At 40.4% G+C, this 19,239-nt stretch overlaps 1 protein-coding gene across 4 annotated transcripts in view; it reads left to right on the forward strand.

Annotated features, from left to right (window-relative positions):
- The window catches only part of MTOR (mechanistic target of rapamycin kinase), a 64,553-nt gene that overhangs the window by 28,353 nt on the left and 16,961 nt on the right, over positions 1-19,239 (forward strand). For 3 of the 4 annotated variants that reach the window (XM_032131526.1, XM_032131527.1, XM_032131528.1), the window contains 8 exons: positions 6,755-6,830; positions 8,736-8,875; positions 11,286-11,386; positions 12,229-12,344; positions 14,326-14,403; positions 14,785-14,892; positions 17,176-17,301; positions 17,933-18,064. In XM_032131526.1, the coding sequence (XP_031987417.1) occupies positions 6,755-6,830; positions 8,736-8,875; positions 11,286-11,386; positions 12,229-12,344; positions 14,326-14,403; positions 14,785-14,892; positions 17,176-17,301; positions 17,933-18,064 (877 nt within the window). The remainder of the gene's footprint in view (positions 1-6,754; positions 6,831-8,735; positions 8,876-11,285; positions 11,387-12,228; positions 12,345-14,325; positions 14,404-14,784; positions 14,893-17,175; positions 17,302-17,932; positions 18,065-19,239) is intronic. The other variant, XM_032131529.1, reaches the window with a different exon arrangement.

A 19,239-nucleotide genomic window follows, 5' to 3' on the forward strand; every position in this document is an offset into this window, starting at 1 on the left:
GCCTGTGTGCTGTGCTCCAGAGAAAACCAGTGGGTCTGTTGTGTCAGCTGGCGAGGACACTGTGTGGGATTGGTGAGCTGAGATATTGCTAGAGATATGCAAGTACAATTTGATTAAAGCACTGAGGGTACCTCCACAGCAGACCATAGGCTTCAGCCAATTTTTGTCATGGACATTCCAGAAACCTTCCATAGCAAAATTGCTTTTTATACTTCAGACCAGAAAGTGCCACTGCACACAGATGAAAGCCTGACCTTTTTGTTCTGCCTCTAATCCTGTCTGAGCCCTCTTCCAGCTGGATCTTCTGTCATTCCCAGGGGCAAATTCTTCTCTGGCTTCCTGTGATGAGAAACATGTTTTTGTCAAAGTTGGAACAGAGAATAGGACAGGCCAGGCTCTGCTTCTCTGCCCCAAAAAGCCACCCTGCTAACACCTCCATTGTGTTACACAGGACTTCAGTCCATTCTGCTCTTGCTCCCACTTACCATAACTCTCCTGTCTTAGGCAGATGTGGAAGAGGGGAGCCACTTGTAGGTTCATGCATTCCCTCTTTATACAAATTTTGGAAGGATCCAAGATTCAGTTGAAATACATGTTACAAAACACTGCAAAAAGACCTCCAAATCCCTTCTCTAAACTGAAGTATTTAATTGGAAATGAGACAGGGTTTTATTTTGGATTCAGCTTCTAATTTGTATATCTGAATGCAAGCCATCTTTCTTCTGGGTGCTTTGATTTATCTGTTTTAAAAGAGAATACTCCGTTCTGTGTTAGAGGGTGACAACAGACATATTATGCGGGAATGGAAGAGAGCACAAATCTTCCCATCTGTCATTACTTTCGAGAAAGCATTAAAGGAGATTTGGGCAGAGACATCCCTTGGCAGAGATACCAGCCTTAGTGGAATTTGACATTTTAATGAGTATTTGAAAGATAGGTCTTTCCCAGTTTCATGGAGAACTGAATGTGGTCACTGAGGCAGCAATAGCTACAGATGGTAGTCATTGCCAGGTTAGGTCAGTAGTTGGAGCTGACAAAAGCTGTTCCGCTGTTCTGTACTATTCTACTTATGATTATTTGGATCCTGTTATATTTTGTAAAGAGGTAAAGTTTGCAGCATAGCTGGGGAGAAATGAATTCCATGATTACTGAGTGGGTCCTGTTCTTTCTTTTCCCCAATATTGATGGAGAAATTGAGCATTATTTGGCCTGAAATCCATCACCCTAGTTTTCCTCCATTATATTTTGTATGTGGAAATACTGTGGTACGATAGCTAAAAAGACAAGATCCTAAGGTCAAGAACGAGACAAATCCTTTTTGACTTCATTCATGATGTAGTTCTGAAGTGGTTGGGAGAACTGAAGCTAAACGTGGTTTCAATTTGTACGTGCCATATGTTTATAATGTTGATTGAAGTTACTAAATTCAAATATATTAGTATTACTTGATCAGAACCAGTTATCTCCTGTCCCTGGAGGGCCAGATTAAATTAGAAGTGAGTTTAAATGATTGCCTTCTCTGGGAAGCTGTTCTGGCAGGTGTATGCGAAGCTGAGACAAGAAGAAAAGCTCAGTGCCCTGTGGCTATTTATTTGGTAGCCATTCATCGCAAACCTCTTAATATGCATCTGGCAAATGCTTAGAATCTGGCATTCCTCATGCTTGCTGAGGTGGCAAAGGCTCTCGTCAGCTCTCAGCTGGCCCATCATGGAGTCCACACTTGGTTGGAGCTCTGAAATCCTGCTTTTCACTCCCAGGAAATGTGAAACTGCTCACCTTTGGCTTTGGAGATGTTCATAAATGCTCCAGCATTCACTCTGCTACAGCTTTATGGTCGGGACTGTGTTGTAAATCTCTGAAGTTATATGGGATAGGTGGAACAGGGGAGAGGGCTCAATGAGAAACAAAACACTGCTACTTCCTGCTGTCATTTGTGATTTCTTTTTTTATTTAAGGCATTCCCTCTTTGCATAACAAATCACAAAGTCTAGCTCTGTGTTTCACCTTTTTTTTGCTTAGCAATTTTTTTCTTCTCTGCTTTCTGGTTAATAAAAAATAGGTGATACAAAACCTTTTGCAGCCTAAGCAGCAGGGCTGGCTAAGAAATTTATTGTAACATTTTTCACTGATTTTTCTTTCACATCTGATGAATGTTTTTATTTGATTTGCAAGCATTTATATCAAGATTGGGAATTTGTCCAGTTTTGATGCCTGTGAGAAATGTGGTATGTCCTTGTTGGAAGCCAAAGGGGCTGCTCTGGCCTGGAAGCACTTGAACATCACAACTCTATTGAAAACAGTTCTTTCCTGGTATCAGTTTCTCAAACATATTTGTTCCTGGAATGGGAATAATTTTTAGTGGCATGATGGACATGCGTTGGTTTTCTGAGTTGTTTTGGGGACTGTCGGTTGTTTTCTGAGGTTTCTTGAGTCAAGGACTGGGGGATGCCTGAACACAAATAAATCACAGAACTGGGGAAAATGGCCAACAAAGCCAGTTCCTTTTGCCAGGGGATTATCTGTTCCCCCAAGTCTCCACAAAGTAGCAATGCCTTCCAATTCCAGAGGCAGCTCTCAGCACGTCTTCAGAAGGAAAAACAAGCTTGACTGAGGCTGGTAAAATCTATCACATAGAAAATCTTTTTAAACAAACTTGAGGAGACTGAAAAAAAGAAGAGTTTGTCTTCTTGTCTAGACTCTGCATACAAGCTGCTTTATTGCAAAAATAACGTTTCTCTATTATGTTTTGGGATGCATTCTTGGCAATAGGAAATGTGTGTTTTCCCTCATGGATAAGTTTGGGACCGCTTGAAAAGGCTTTATTAAAATAAAGGGGTTTTTTTTTAATGAGACGATGGAGAGAGTCTGGTTGCTTCTGAGTTCTTGAAAATGTTATATATTTTGAGTGACAGAGAATATCGTCAATATCAAAGATAATGGAAGACAGAAAACTCCCAGGACTGCATAAAAGAGGACATTTCTAGTAAACATTACACATTTATGCCTTGGGTTTGTGGAGGGGAGAAGTCCATCATTTCAGTTTGATTCCCACTGAAGACAGTAAAGTTGTTTTTGATTCCCAGTTCATGTCTAGTTTCTGTTTAAATAACCTTTAAAATATACAAGCAGTAGGAGTATATTTCTCTTAAATATTGTTATTTTTTGTGATTCTAACTCAGTGTACATGTAAGACCTACAGTGTTGATACCTTAATAATCAAAAAGTAGGTTTATGTAGCCTTTCACTACTAATAAAATTTGAAGATGTAAGATTTTTGACCAAGATTTTTATATTAGGGAGTCACTTCTTGTGGGGATAGAGTGACATAAATTGGAAAATGTTTTTTATCAGGAGGCGTGTTTACATTTTAATATCCCACTCATCATGATAAAGTGCTCCAAATAGGTCAGGGTTGGACATTATTCTGGCTACAGTACAGATATTTTTTAATAAACGGGGGCAGATTTAAATTATATTGTTCTGCATAATCTAATTATGCAGTGAGCCCAAGTGGGCTGAACTCATACAAACTTTACTGATAAGAATTAGTTTTGCAACTGTTTTTTGCTCATTTAGACGGAAAGTATAAGGATCTTCTGTTGTTTTGTTGTTTTTTCTAATCACGATGTTTGTTGAAAAAAATGTGAAACAAAATGGTGGGTATTAAGCACTGAAAATAGTGCATTAGTTTTAAGTATATAAAAGTCTAGTTGATATGACTCAAGAAATCTTGTTATTTCTGTGGTGCCCCACTTGCAAGCATGGGACAGCTCTGTCTTGAAATAGCTTCCAAATACTTTAGGTAAGTATGTTAGCATTGAAAATACATACTTTTGAAATACTTTCCTTGAGCATTAGTACTAGAAGGCTCTGCCAGCCCATAGCTGGCAGCAGAGCTGAATACTTGGGCCTTTCCTGAGAGATGAGATGTAACCTGTGACCTACCAAACGTACACCTAGAAATTCTAAAATGTTCTAAATGCCCTAAAAATGTTCTTTTATGCCCTCCTGCCAAGCCTTCAAGTAGGAGATAGTGGTGGGGTTTTTCTAGCTTTTTAACAAAAATGAACTGATGAATATGTTCTTCCCTCAGTGGGCATGGAGAACAAGATCTTTTCCTTTAATATTAAACTTAACATTATTCTGAACTAGGAATAATTGCAAGGACATCTGCCAGTAAACAAAGACTTTAAATTACTGTCTGACAAGTTAGCCAACAGCATTGTTTCTATCTTGAAAGATGTTTTTCTACCTTCTCTTTTAATACGGAGAGATTTTGTAATTTTTTTTTTTTCCAGATACAAGGAGAAATCCATCCCCTTGATCCTAATCCGGTAAACTGCCCTGATTTCCAGCAGCAACACTGTGGCTAAAAGTCCCTAGCAACTCTGCCTGGCTGGAATATTAGCCAGGGCCTTTTCTGAGTGCCTGGATGCTTTTCTGCAGTGTTTTTCTTTCTGTTCAGTCTCCAGCACAGTGGCTAGAAAACAGCTCTGTAGTGCTTTTAAGAGTGTTATGACATTTAGGAAGATTCTGTCTGAGCATAGACTCCTCGGGTGTGCAGGGAGAGGGGCAGTGCCTTCATGGAAGGAAGGTGAAAGGGAAGGAAAGCACAGAATGTTGTATTTTCTAAATGTGTGTTTTGAGTGTACCAGGTTAAAAGAGTGTGTACACAAAATGGGCTGGGAGCGGGGAACCACATTTACTGCTTTCGCAGAAATGGTCCTAAGCACGGGGAGAAGCAGCTGCCAGGAGATATCCCAGTAAGAGGCTTATCCTAGTCCACAAAATCACCTGTCACTGCTCACTCTGTTCTAGATCATTTGTTACAAGAGAGTAATTTATGATTAACAACTACTGCTGTGTATTCTTGTAAATCAAAGTCTTTCTCCTTTTCCTCCCCATCTTTTCCTTCTCTTTGCTTAAACCTAACGATTAACAGATTTGAGACACTTAATTCTACTTTGGACAGCCAAGAAAGTAAGAAACAAAATGAGTAGTTGAGTGCACCAGGGCGGTAGAAGAGCAGTGTTCATTGTCGGATAATAAAAGATAATGGCCAACTTTGTCAAGTGTTGTCAAGAAAGATAACTTGGAAGAAATTAACTGTCTGACATGCTGGAAGTGATGTGTCTGCCAATGGCTCTCAAAATCATCAGGGCATGAAACGTGACAGCCATTTATCGCTTTTATGAGGCTGCTGCCAAGCTTTCCCTTTGGGAAGCTAGCTGGAGTTAGTGAAATCTTTGACTATCTTGTTAAAAAAATGGCATGGGTCTGTTTCAAGTGCTTCCCATTGTTGGGTGCCAGTCATCTTGAACTGTGATTATGGTGTATTTTTAGTCTGGCTAAATCTGATTTTAGCTCAACCAATCTAAAGTCGTATTTCCAAGAGTATTTTACTTGATCTTCACAGGTATCCAGAGTATGTCTAGGAGCTTGATTCTTTACTTGTCAGGAAAGGAGGCTTCCAGAGACAGAAGAAACATAGCATTCATTTGAAAAATTTCCCTTTTATTGTCTGTATATTACTCCTTTTAATAATTCAGATTTGCTTGTCTCTTACTGATCCCCTGCTCTCTTATAAGGGGGAAATCATGTAGCCATTCTGATGATGGCAGGCAAGAAAGAGCATTTCTGAGAGCTGCCTGTGTGTATAGTCCTATTCAAAGACTCTTTGCAGAAAGAAAGTCTCTTTGCATTGCTCTCTTGCCATGTTTTGTTTTGTTAATTACGCTGTTTCCATTCCAAACATTAACTAATGTTAATATTGGGCTATAGGATGTGTTGTTGGTGCTCAGGTGTTGTGATGTTGCCTTGAACATTTTGCACTTCTGGTTCTCCAGTGTCAATAGGGAAAGAGGAGGGCAATGAACCAGAGGCTGTTCATAAACGAGCTTTATAAAACACCAGAAGCTTAATAAAAAGTTAATTTCCTCATTAAATTGGGGTTTAGGAGAAGTGCTGCTCACTGAGTACCCCGTTTCTGATAGAAAGATAAGAAAACCAATGTGAAATAGAAATTATTTATTTAAGGGAATAGCTGTACATCATGAACTAGAGAATCAGGTTCAAGAGTAGCCTGTTTGCTTGTGCTTCATAAAATTCAGCTGGCCTTGCAAAGCAAGTGCCTCCCTGGTACAGACTGAGGATTGGTTGTGATGGCACCAGTTTCTGGCATGTTCTTGAAAACCAGCAAAAGAAAAGCACCAGTGCTGGTTACTACCAATGCAGAGGCTTTGTATTAAATGTGAAACTGAAATTAGGATTGCACACTTTTTATGTAATTTCCTGGTGATAATCGTCAACTGTTTTAATGATACAGACTGTTTCCTGCATCATTAAAATCTCTACTCTGATTTTTAAAGGAGATGGTGATCTGTTTAAGAGAAAGGGAAGGAAAAAAGTTAGTACTGTAAAGCTCTTAAGTGCAGCTGTTTGAAAAATCATGCCTTTAAAATTATTGGCAACAATTCTTCTCACTATGCAGGCTGTTACTTAGAATTGATAATCATATACCATCTCTGTTTTGTGTAACAGATTATGTGCAGAGAACATGTGCACCTGTTGTTTTGAAAATATAGTCTTTCTGTGCCTTATGTAGTTTAATTGTTCATGTGGAAGTCTTAAACAAAAAGGAGAGTGTTCCATTGGTACTTCTAAATGATAGAGCTTGGTATTATCAAGTAGAAGTTTCTACCAACCCCTAATATGCCAACTGTGTTAAATCATATTTCTTTTCCTGCCTTTCCAGCATAAACAATAAACTCCAACAGCCAGAAGCAGCTGCTGGGGTGCTAGAATATGCCATGAAGCACTTTGGGGAGCTGGTGAGTCCTGCTGGATAATTTGCTTCTTCATGTCTTATGTTTTTATGGTTTCTGTAGTTAGTTTTTTGGTGGGTGGTGGTGTGTTTTCTCAATCAATCACATGGAGGTTCTATCCCTGCTTATAATATTTCATTGTTCATAGTGAAGGGCATTGCTGCCTACAGGGATGTTCAGTGGGTGCTTTGCAGCAAATGCTGGGTACAGGGAGAGCTGCAAGAACCTGACTTGGAGGAGAATTTTGCGGCTGCTGTTGATACTAAATGCAGCTGTGAGCAACTAGCAACCTGACACCATAAGTCCTTTTATTTAGGATAAGCTGGGAAGGGAGGGAGTAAGTTCCTGTTCTAAGCTTGAAGGATTTGAGAAACTGCATCAACACCTTCCAGGTAAGGATTTTAATAGAAGTCATGCCTCTAGCCTCTCTCAAAAGTGTTTACAGGTAATATTTAGAACAGCAAGTTAACCAGTCCCTTACAATTTAGACTGCTCACTGAAATCAAATAACCCCATTATGTATTTGTTCTGTGTCTTTCTCAGAATAATGTACCTTTTTTTTCTTTCTTCTCATTTTATAAGTCATTTAATTTGTGTTCAAGGACCAAACCACCTGTGCTCTCCTGACAGTTCTACTGGTAAAAAGATGATTTTGCAGTGGTAATTGTTGTAGCATTTTAGGATGATTAGGAAAAGGAAGGCAGCCCTGGAAGCACAGTAGACCAGCTTCTTTAAGTAGTAGCCACTAGAAAGGGGGGACTAGGTATAAGCACAAAATGGTGGAAGTCCTCTGGTGTAGTATTATGTGTGGTTTTAACCTAGACTGGAATATAAGTCCTTTCTGGGAGAAGTACGGACTTCAGAACATATTTGCAGCTTCTTATAATTCCTTGGGTGGATTGAGCAAAGTTCTGCATTACCTAATTCTGACTTCACTCTTTAGCAGCAATATAGTTCTAGCAGTAAATGTAGTTCAAAGCACAGAGTTTGCCAGAATATGCAATAAAAAGAAAACTAAGAGGAGCTGTGAGCTCTACTTTCAGGGACTTAATTGAAATATGACTTAGCTGAGAAGTTAAAGGGCTAAGTGGAAGACCTGGCAACCATGCAAAGCATGGTTTATAGTGACCCTGCCCACAGATCTGGGAAAAGAATCTGCTCTGCAGCCTATGTCAAGACATGAGCTTCCACGGACTGAGCAGAAAAACACTGGCAGAGAAAAGTGTGGAAATATATTAAGGCATTTTATTGCTTGAAAATGAGAAACAAAATGTATAAAGACTGAAGAAAAGTGTTTAGCTGATAAGGATCACTGCTTTGCTAACTTTTAGTGGCTTTGTTACAAACCATAGCCTTCCCTTGTGAAGGGTGTGACCCCAACTTCATACTACCTGCTGTATTAAGTAATTGCCTAGCAGTAGCCAGATGGGAAGTTTGGCTTTTTTTTACAGTTAGTTTAAAGGCATGATTTTTCAAACAGCTGCACTTAAGAGCTTTACAAAACAGGGCTGTTTTTCATGTTTGAATGCAGGCATGTGCAACAATGGGGAGTGGAATATGTTATTGATTTACCCTTTTTCCTATTCCACTCACCCCACCTCTCCAAAAAGAAAAGCACCAGCTGCTGAGCTGGCATTTCAGTGGCACTGAGTAAGGGGGTGATGTTGGATTAATCCCTCTGGTAAACTGGAGTTCATTTCTGGGCAGGTGGAGCAATGCCAGGATTCCAGTTTTCACACTAGCTCAAGGCTCTTCTCTATATCACAGAAGTCCATGATGATATTTAGAATGAAAGAAGGATGAAGTGACCAGCATAGACACAGAATTTTTTAGGAAAAGCTGTGGTAATTAATACAGAATGATCAATGTTAATCCTGCTGTTTATTTTTACTTTTTTTTCCCTTCCCTTAGGAAATTCAAGCTACCTGGTATGAAAAGCTTCATGAATGGGAAGATGCTCTGGTGGCCTATGACAAGAAGATGGACACAAACAAAGATGATCCTGAGCTGATGCTGGGACGGATGCGTTGCTTGGAAGCACTTGGTGAATGGTAAGCAGGGAATGCCTGAAGACTGAGGGAGATGGTGTTTATCTGTTCTCTGGATGTTACCATTCAGGTGCAATTTTTTTGCCTGAATTCCTATTTACTCCCGTGTACTTAATAGTTTGAGTATTTGTGCAGCATCTCACTTTGTTCATTGAAGTCAGAATTGGTAATAACATCTCTAAGCCTTTTGGGACTGGCCATCTTGTGAATTAAGGTCTCTCTGGAAGAGAATCTGCAATCTTGTAATCAAGTCAACTCCATTTATAACAGAGAAAGACACTGTAAATAGAGAAAACATTAATTGAGCAGAAATTGTCAGAAACAGTCATAAAAGGAGTTCATTGTGACCTTCCTTTTTAAACTCTGATTAAAACAGGAGAGAGTTCTGTGTTTATTCAGTGTCAGACCTATGCCTTGTAGAAGGATGAGGCTTTCCTTATTAGTCTTTTTCAGCATTTCTTAAGCCTCGTCTTTGTGGACATTTAGTATTTCAAGCTTTGTGTCAAATGTCTGTTGTCAACACATAACTGATTCAAGTCAGTGTTTGTGAGAGGGTGAGCTGCTGGTGACTTACAGCTTGCTACTTAACGGGGGGCTTCTGTTTTTCCTCGCTATTCAATTCCAAGAAGGTAATTGGAGAAGGCACCCTGTTCACTGTGGCATGCAGTTCTACCCAGGGGCAGGTGTGGGTTCGTCCAGATTCCACCTTTCTACTGAGCTTTGTATGTCACAAGCTCTCTCCTGATGGGTCCTGACATGAACCCACAGGATGGCACCACAGTAAGGAGATTCCTCTTCACTAAAGTCATTTTACTGCTAGAAACAGGACTGTTTGAGAAACCAAATTCTGACAGCATTTTTCTGCCCTTTTTGTTTCTGAACGAGGGCGAGACATACAGGGTGTAGCTTTTCCAGTACAGAAAATAGATCTCTTACTGAGCATTCCTCAATCAGCATTTCTACGAGTAGGCAGTTCTCATCAGGGATTTGAAGAATTTTTCCCTCCTGGAGGATGTGTATTTGTGTAAAGTGTCCTTTGTGAACCTCCTACTTATTCATGTATCAGCAACAAATCTATGGAACAACAGAAGGACAATTTTGTTCTGTTGGACTGAGATATCAGGGATCTATTGATAGTCTGTAGTGATGACAGCAATCAGAGTCTCCAAGTTCTCTTGTGGAACTGGAGTACAACTCTGTGCAGATGTTTTTACAATTCAGAAGTGCTTTTGCAAAGTGCTGTCTGCTGCCTTGCAGCTGATTCTAGAGAGGCCGTCCTGAGGCTGAGGATTCCCTAGTTTAGCTGCTGATACTCTTCAGTAGCATTCAACTTGACTGGTTGTGCTGCTGGAATCTGCTTGACAGGATAAGGCAGATAATCTAGAATTATATTATGCAGCATCATTGTTTCAGTACTCTGCTGTGATATTTTGAGAGTACAGCCAAAACATTCTTAGCTATTTGTCTCCTCATGTAGTTATTCCTGTAGGACCCATAGTGTTTTATCAGCATCTCTGAGGTCCTGATTTACTGTTGTTGCTAGGTTTGGCTTTGTTTTTCATTGGCCTTGGGTTTTTTTTCCTCCTGGGCCATTAAGCTGTCAGAATTACTGCCTTGCCTGTGGCAGCCCATTGGTTCTGTTTGACTAACTCATCTTCCTTTTTGGGAGGGGGGAGGGTGACAGTAGGGAAGGCAAGTTGTTCTCCCTCACAGTTGGCAGCTGTTTCACTGCTACAGAGTATCCAGCCTGAGAAATTCTGGAACTGCAACACCGAGGGTAATTGGTTTGATTAGTGGAGCACTCACAGTTGATTTGAAAGAAATAATATAAAAAATCCTGATGCTTCCTCTCTGCTGGAGATGAAAGATTCAGATTCCCTCTGAGATCTTGCCATGACAAGTCCTCATATGAGGTTACAGCAACATTCATTCTGCAGTCTTTCTCTTCAGACTTGATGAGTTAGTTCAAAATTTTTGCCAGTAGGAGCCATGCCCAAGCGTTTTAGATCATACGTTTCTTCTAATGACACTTGCAAAAATTTTAAGCATCCTTTTTTTGGTGGTGGTTTGTTTGTTTTCTTGAGAATTAGGTGGTTTTTCTCCTGTATTTATAGACTGGCAATATCAGTCCAATTTGTAAAAGTAGGCATTAAGAGCTGCTGAGGAACAAATGCAAACTTCTCTTTGGATGTGTATTTTCAAAACATAGTGTGCCTTAAAATTATTTTCTGATGATAGGATATTTATCGTCAGACTAGCATGAGTTGGCCAGAGGAGTCAAATCCTATTCTCCACTCAGTATAAAAAGAACAATGGGGCTAGTTGTTGTCTTATCAGTGGGAAGTGGTTGTTTAATGAGGCAGAATTCTTGGAAGAGGCTTTTTGCTGATCAGAAATTGTGGATTCTTCTTAGGGGGCAGCTCCACCAGCAATGCTGTGAAAAGTGGACCCAGGTGAATGATGAAACTCAAGCTAAGATGGCCAGGATGGCTGCTGCTGCTGCTTGGGGTCTAGGTAAAGTATCCTCCTATGCTGGGGTGTGACAGCCTATGAAGTGCAAGTACAGATAGTTTTAACTTACTTCAGAACTACAGAATACAGGAAACAGCAACATCAAGGAACCGCATTATTTACATTGGGAAATGAAGTAAGTGTCGTTCCATATTGAAGTCCTTTGGAAAATCTGCATTTACATCAAGTCTCCCCGTGTGGTCTCTAGTAACAGAGTGATCTGAGCAGGTGATCAGTTGCTTAAATGCTCCCTTTTGCTTGGCTTTACACTGAACAGAGCTCAGGTTGGAAATGAGATAAAAAGACTTTCTCAGATTTGTGGCAGACTCTTATTTACAAGAAGAACAGTATCTGTTGAGCATTTTAGAGGTTGTGTCTGCTGAGTAGACAATCTTAAGTGGAATAAATCTGTAGTGGTCCAAATGTCCATTTATGTTGATAGTGAGATATTTATTAGAGAAGCTTATGAATCACTTGCTCTCTGCCAGCCTTTGCTGAGAAAAATTCATCTTTTTCTTTGTATGGTACTAATTAATTCAAATGTTCTGGAAGTGTCAGAATTTTAATTTTTTCATCACAAAGAATGAAAGAACCTTTTCCACAAGGATAACAATTTGTCTAGAAGAAAAATGCATATGTTTTTCTTGTCTGTAGCTATGTGTATGTTTATATATGTAACAGTGTCCCTGACAAAGATAAGCTGTCGGAGAGCTGACTTAAATGCAGAAGTACCAGACAGCACTCAGGCCTAGGCACTGATGTCTAAGCACGACATCATAGTTCTGTTCTGTTCTCACATTGCAGAGAAGGCCGTTGCATTACTGAAGATATCTGTGTCTCTGCAGGTCAGTGGGACAGCATGGAAGAATATACCTGCATGATCCCCAGGGATACCCATGATGGTGCTTTCTACAGGGCTGTACTGGCACTACATCAGGACCTTTTCTCACTGGCTCAGCAAGTAATTATCTTCCTTGTTGGTATCCCAAAACCTGGTTAAAGATGTTCTAGACTACAGAGTTTAATAGAAAAACAGTCTGTTTTAAAGAGGTTGGCTATAACCTATGAATTGCCCAATAATGTTTTTTCCATGGATATATTAGACCTGGGTGATAGATCTTACCTTGTATTTCCAGAAACATAGCAGTGAATGTATGTACAGATGGTAGTGGTCCAGTGCTGTAGAACATAAGAATGCCTTAGTCTTTTTTGTTTTTTTTTTACTTCTGTGCCTCTTTTCTAGACAGGCAGGGCACAAGGATTATGTCAGCAGAGGTTCCATTCTACAAGGCACTGATTGTGAATTGCCAGGAATGCCTGAGACACCTGTAAGGTTCCTAATGGATTTTTTGTGCACTTCTTTCTCTTACAGCTGTTTCGGTGAAGTGCTCATATGTATCATGTACAATAACTGTAATTTTTCTGGTAGCATTGATAAATCTTAAATCTTAGGTTGAGATACCAAGACAAGGAATGAGTCTATTAAACAGAGCTGTATTGATAATGCTTGTTTGTCACAGAGATTTGCAGAGCGACTCTGTACATGTGAAACGTGTTGTTTACTTTCCAAGGAAGCTCAAGTCCCATTTCTCAGAATTCTGTGCTGGCTTGCCAACTTAGATAAAGGAGTAATTCAATCTGTGCTGTCAAAACCCGTACATAAATTTTTGGGTGATGTGCACAGTAAAATTAACCAGGCATTCAAAAGAGTAGAGTTTGTGATTAACCTTTAACATTTTGAACAGGAAAAGCTATAGGTGAGAGATTATATAATGACTAGAACTAGAGCAGGATTTATTTCATGCTTGAAGAGCCTGTCTTAGTTTGAGGATGAGACATGGAATTTGCTGTCCTGTAAAATTCATAAAATCCTGTTGGGTTATGTAAAACAACAAAAGCTATTTTCTTTCATTGTATGGTATCAAGAGGCTCATTTCTTGAGGCTCCTTTTTGTAACCAACTCTCATGCACTAAAATGTGAACTTTTCCTCTACAAATGTTGTTTATGAAGATCTCTACAATGACAGTAGGATTAGAAATACTGCAAACTTTGATTTTGTAGGAAGACAAACTTCAAACTGTGCAGGTGATGAATGAAGCTCCCTTGTGTTCCAGTTTGGCCAAATTTAGAAATATATCCTCTGAGAGAAGGCAGGTCACCACCCCTCCCCCACCAGGTTCAGGGAAAATAAATTTTCCTCAAAGGAAAGTGAAAGAGATAAAAACTATTTATTTAGCAAACACACGGGAAAAGGATAATAATGCTAAATAATAAAATCTCTCGCTGTGGAGAAAAAAACCTGGGAAAGTGTTAAAGTCCTCCCTTTGGTCTCCTCAGAGCTGGGGCTTGGCCCAGGGCCAGGCCCTCTGCACTTGGTGGAAAGTCCTCCTGATGTGTTCTAATATTGAGCAGTCCAGTGGAAAAGGGAGAAAATCCGAAATTCCAGGGAAGGGAAAAAAATTCAACTCTCAGTCTCTCTTTGGAGAAAAAGAAGCTGAACCACTGGCCAAAAAACTGACTCGGGAAACAGCAAGCCGGGTGCTTCCTCCCTCGCCTGCCGCAGCTGGGCAAAAGTTGCTATCTCTGTGTGACCTTGAACAAGCTGCAAACTGCTTTGAAAAAGTTTTGCTCAGTTTTTCCTTCCCCCTCTCAGGCTCAATTTAGAGGCATAGAAAGGCATAAAGTTAATTTCTGGGCATACGGCAGTGATATGGGATACACATCATAAAGTCACCCCAAGACACCTTGACTCCCCCTATATATGCCCTGGACACTGTTTTCCTGTCAAATCTTTCTGTTGATAAGATCCTTTCCTAGTTCTTGTTCGAGAGTTGGAACAATGCCAGCTTTGTCCATGAGATGAAACAGCTGAACAGCAGTGTCAACAGTTGACTCTAGATGAAACACACTACCTTTGCCCCAATATTTTGTTCTGTTTCAGTGCATCGACAAAGCCAGAGACCTGCTGGATGCTGAGCTGACTGCCATGGCAGGAGAGAGTTACAGTCGAGCCTACGGGGTAAGTGTAGCGCTCAGACTTCATTCCCTTCATTGCTGCTTCAGACCGTCTCTAAAATGTGCATAAAACTTCAGAGTGGTGCTTGTCTCAAGACCTATGTACGCCCACAAGCTAAATGGCTTTTGTCAGACAAGACATACAGCTTTGCAGGAGCAGCTTTGGGCCAAACTAAAAGTGAAGTGAGCTCTACCCCCTCAAAAGAAATAAAAATTGACATTTAGGGAGTTTGAATCAGCAGGTCGTCTAGGTACCAATATATAGCAGTTGGTCCTTTATCTGTTGGGCAGCCTATGTATTTTAAGATTTTGATGCCAAAACACTGTTCCTTAATTATAGATTTGTTCTGTAGTGATTGGGATGGAATGTGAATTTTTCCTTCAGGCTATGGTATCCTGCCAGATGCTGTCAGAGCTGGAAGAGGTTATCCAGTATAAACTTGTACCAGAACGCCGTGAGATCATCCGCCAGATCTGGTGGGAAAGACTGCAGGTACATCCATGTAAAGGTCAAGGATGGAGATGCCAATGGGCTGGCATGAAGAGCTTCCTTTTAAATCAGTGTGGTGGCTCAGTAAATCCTTCCATGTCTCTCTCCATCCCAGTAACATCCACACTCACATGGCTGCATGCTCCATCTCCTTTGTGCTTTTCCTGGTTGTCTGGGGTTTTGGTTTGGGCTTTTTTTTTTTTCAGGTTAATGTTCCTGAGGTCCTGATATGACACTTTAAAAGGGTGAACTAAGCCTTGAAATAGATGTATACAGAAGAGAGACACTAGTAACATCTCCAAGGCTGCTTATCTCAATAGTGGATTACATCTGGAAATACTGGTTTGGATCAGGCTAGTTTGAACTTTTTACCTGGCTGGCTGCATTTTAAGAAGTGAATTCTCTCCAAATTCTGGAAAACTGGTCAGAGAATTCACATGCTTGTAAAATAAAAGATTATTCTGTTCCTTTTGGGTGTCTTACAAGAACATTTCCAGCTGATTTGTTACACCTAGGGACATGGCTTAGTGGTGCAGTGGCAGTGTTAGGTTTCTGGTTGGATTTGATAATCGTAAAGATGTTTTCCAATTTAAATGATGCTATGATTAACCTTGACCTTTCAGAAGAGACCTTTAGCAATGTTGATTTTCCTGTATTGAAAGAGAAGTTTGTGCCTTTCTTACTCTAGACATCAAAAATCCAAAGTACCTCTGAAAATTTAAATCAGACAAATATTTGACACTATTTCCTTATAAGAGGCATCCCTACAGTGAAAGTGAATATCCTCAGATGCAGTAGTACATACAGGAATACTGTTCAAAGAGGTGATTTCTGCAAGAGAAGGGGGTAAAAGACGAAAAGGGCGTAACTAAGGTAAAATGCTGCCTGGAGGAAGAACTTTTGTGCAGAGTTCTTCACTGGGACTGCTATAATCTGCCACCTTATGAAAGCCTGCTGTGTATTTTTTAGCTGTTTGGGAAACTGTGACAAAGCTTTTAGTCTCCAATCTGCATTCCTGTCTGGAAAAGCTCAGGCCCAGTCCACTGGGGTAGAAAGATGAAGTGGCAGGAAGTGTAATGTCTGAATACAGCTTTTTATAGTCCTGAAAGCAGTACATACAGTTCTTTAACGTTTTATAGCTGGTTTTTAATAATTTTTTAAATGCCTATTGGAAGAAGTTTATTTGGGTGTTAGAAAACAAGCTTTGCCTTCCCAGCCCTCAACTTGGGGGAAAAAGGGAAAGAATAACTTCTTTGGTGCTAAGGTCCTTGCTGCCACTGGAAAATCTCTTATTTACCTCAAAACTAAGTAGTCGCTGGCTGAATAGAAACTTTGGAACATCACTGTTACCCTGTACTTGGCCACTATATAAAGCACCATGGATTTGGTTGCTATGGTCCCTTCCACAATTCTACTTCTCTGTAGCGTCCTTGAATGTTTGAAATACAGACTCATCCTGCTCTGACAGTGTTGTGCCTCTCCCATCAGACAGACAAGAACCAAACAATGCTTTCACAAGCAGCACAGCAGTTGAAGCTGCAGTTTCTGGCAGAAAACCAGTTTAGAGGTGCCAGCCTCCAAAAGCAATACATGCAAGGAAAAGGGCAGTAACAAAAATATCTTTGCAACCATTTGGTTTTCTACCATTTCCATGTTGATATTTAAACCAAAAATAGGTTGAGAAGGTACTTTGGAAGGCACTTTGACTCACTGTGGAATTGTACTAAGAGCTTTCTTGATTTTTGGATGCATTTCAGCTTTAGGAGCTTTTCTCCTTTTTCCATTAGAGGATATCGTTAGACTGCAAGCAGTGAGCTGCTTGCAGATTGTGAGAGTTAGGGACTGAACCTTCTTCATGCACTGCAGTGTTAAAGAAATAGACAGTTCCTTAAGACACGGTCTTTAGCTGCACCAAGGGAAGTTTAGGTTAGACTTTAGAAAAAAATTCTTCTCTGAAAGAGTGATTGTGTGCTGGAATTGTCTGCCAGGGAGGTGGTGGAGTCACCATCCCTGGGCATGTTTAAAAAAAGACTGGACGTGGCACTCAGAGTCATGGTTTAGTTGATGAGGAGGTGTTAGATCATAGGTTGGACTAGATGATCTTAAAGGTCTTTTCCAACCTAGTTCATTCTGTGATTCTGTGTGATTCTGTAATGTCAGTCTGCTGTGAATTATGGGCACAGAACTCTCTCTCTTGATGGAAGTCCCTTCAGATTCTGAATCAAGGCTCTGTGCAGTACACTGGAGACCAAACACTAGTAAGTTCTCCCTTCTTTTTCCTCTCAGGGCTGTCAGCGAATCGTGGAAGACTGGCAAAGAATATTGATGGTCCGATCTCTTGTTGTGAATCCTCATGAGGACATGAGAACTTGGCTCAAGTATGCCAGCTTGTGTGGCAAGAGTGGGAGGCTGGTGAGCATTGTCAGGCTCTGTCCTCTTCAGCAAGTTTTCGGACAATTTGCTTTGCTGTGCTGCTTCAACCTTGAGCATTCCTAAATGCTTTCATTGCCCAGGTGGTATGGGCTCTCCTCTGAGGAAGAAACTAGTCAGAAATTGTTGAAATGCTAAAATTGTAACCAGCATAGAGTTCATGCTTGTAGCCAAGGTTATTTTTGTGGGACTGGTATTATACATGAGAACCCCTGAGCCAATTTTTTTATTGCATGCTATAACTGTAAGTTTTTATGCAGCACTGGAGATTATTATAATAGCTCTCTCTGCTAGAGCATCTAGAATGTGATGTTACTGTTAAACATTAGAGTTCTATTTTAACAGTCACCACAAAATTTATTGCCAAATACTTTTAAACAGAGACTTTACACTTTCTACTGGTTTCTGAAATGAGAATCTAATGCTCTGATCCAAAGGAAGACATAAGGTTTATCATGTGGTATTCTTATGAGTCCAGGGAGTCTGCTGTGTCTGTGTTGTATCTGGAGGGTCAGATGTACTTTTTTAGTGTTGGGCAATTCTGAAGCAATATGAGCTGGAGGTAACAATGAGCTTGTTTAAACCTGCTTTTTGTCTTTGCCACTTTCTCCAGGCTTTGGCCCATAAGACTCTTGTCCTGCTCTTGGGAGTAGATCCATCTCGACAGCTGGATCACCCACTGCCAACAGTCCATCCCCAAGTGACTTACGCGTACATGAAGCACATGTGGAAGAGCGCCCGTAAGGTACAGGAGAACACAGCGCTCTGTTTCACTGCTCAGGTTTTGTGAAATGCCATACACAATAGCTCTTCATGTTCCCCACAGAACAAAGGCAAGGCTGGAGATTTTACTTTTGCTCCCCTAAAAGAGAGTAACTAATTCCTTTCCTTATTGTTATTCAGATTGTAAGCTGGTTTTTTCCTTTAAAACTCTGTAAGGCAGAGAAAACCTGGCCCTAATTTTATTTCATACATAGAAAGAGTATTTTTGCTAAACCAGTAGCTGGTACCCAAAGGATGTAGCCAAGATTAATGGTCAGTAGTAGCTCTTTTGTCCTGTGTAGGTTTGGTACTTTATTTTTCATCCACTGTTCTGATTGCCAAGTCTCTACACTGTACCTGTGGTCAGGGTTACATGCTGAAAGAGGGAAGTAAAGGGGGGGTTATTACCAGTTTGAGAAGTGTCCTGAACAGTTTGCACTTAGTTGCTGAGCAGAACTGATTTTTACTAAAGAGATTATTGGAAATTTCTAACTGAAAGAACTGGAAAGTACAGGGGCTTCTGTCATGGGAACAATTTGGCTCCAGAGAGCCCAGGGTGAATGTTTTTGACATTGCAGCACAGGGAGAATTTACATAATCAAATCCAATAAGCTTCAGACTGGATAAGTTATCTTTTTTTTAATGTACATTAAAGCCTCCATTTATCCTCATGTTCTGCCACGTATTTTTTATTTTTTCTGCCTTTGGGATTGCCAGCACTGGAGCAGAGCCATTGCTGTGGGAACATTGCCATGACCTAACTATTCTTTATTTGAATTAAAAAGGCAAGAGGAGCTGTTGCTGAGGCCCAGTTCTGTTGGCTCTGTAAAACAGTGAAATTGCCTCTTACCTTCTTCAGTAAATGACCCCAGAAGTATGTGGGGTCTTTGCCTGCCTCTGTGAGGGAAACCGTGTTTTGCGGTGTTTGACTTGTGATCAAGAAATAGATGGACATGGTGCAGGACACTGATGCAGTTGTGGAAAGCAGAATGAGAGAAGGCACAAAGATTAAGGGGCTGGGAGAACATGTCTAAAATTAACTGATGCAAGAATAGGTGGAGTCCATGAAAATGGGGGAAAACTGATACCAAAATAGATAAATAATACATAGTTACACCTGGTGATGTGTGTAGTTTTATGTAACTGTGTGTGTTCACT

The sequence above is a fragment of the Corvus moneduloides genome, chromosome 22, assembly GCF_009650955.1.
Source record: "Corvus moneduloides isolate bCorMon1 chromosome 22, bCorMon1.pri, whole genome shotgun sequence".
Classification (NCBI taxonomy): domain Eukaryota; kingdom Metazoa; phylum Chordata; class Aves; order Passeriformes; family Corvidae; genus Corvus; species Corvus moneduloides.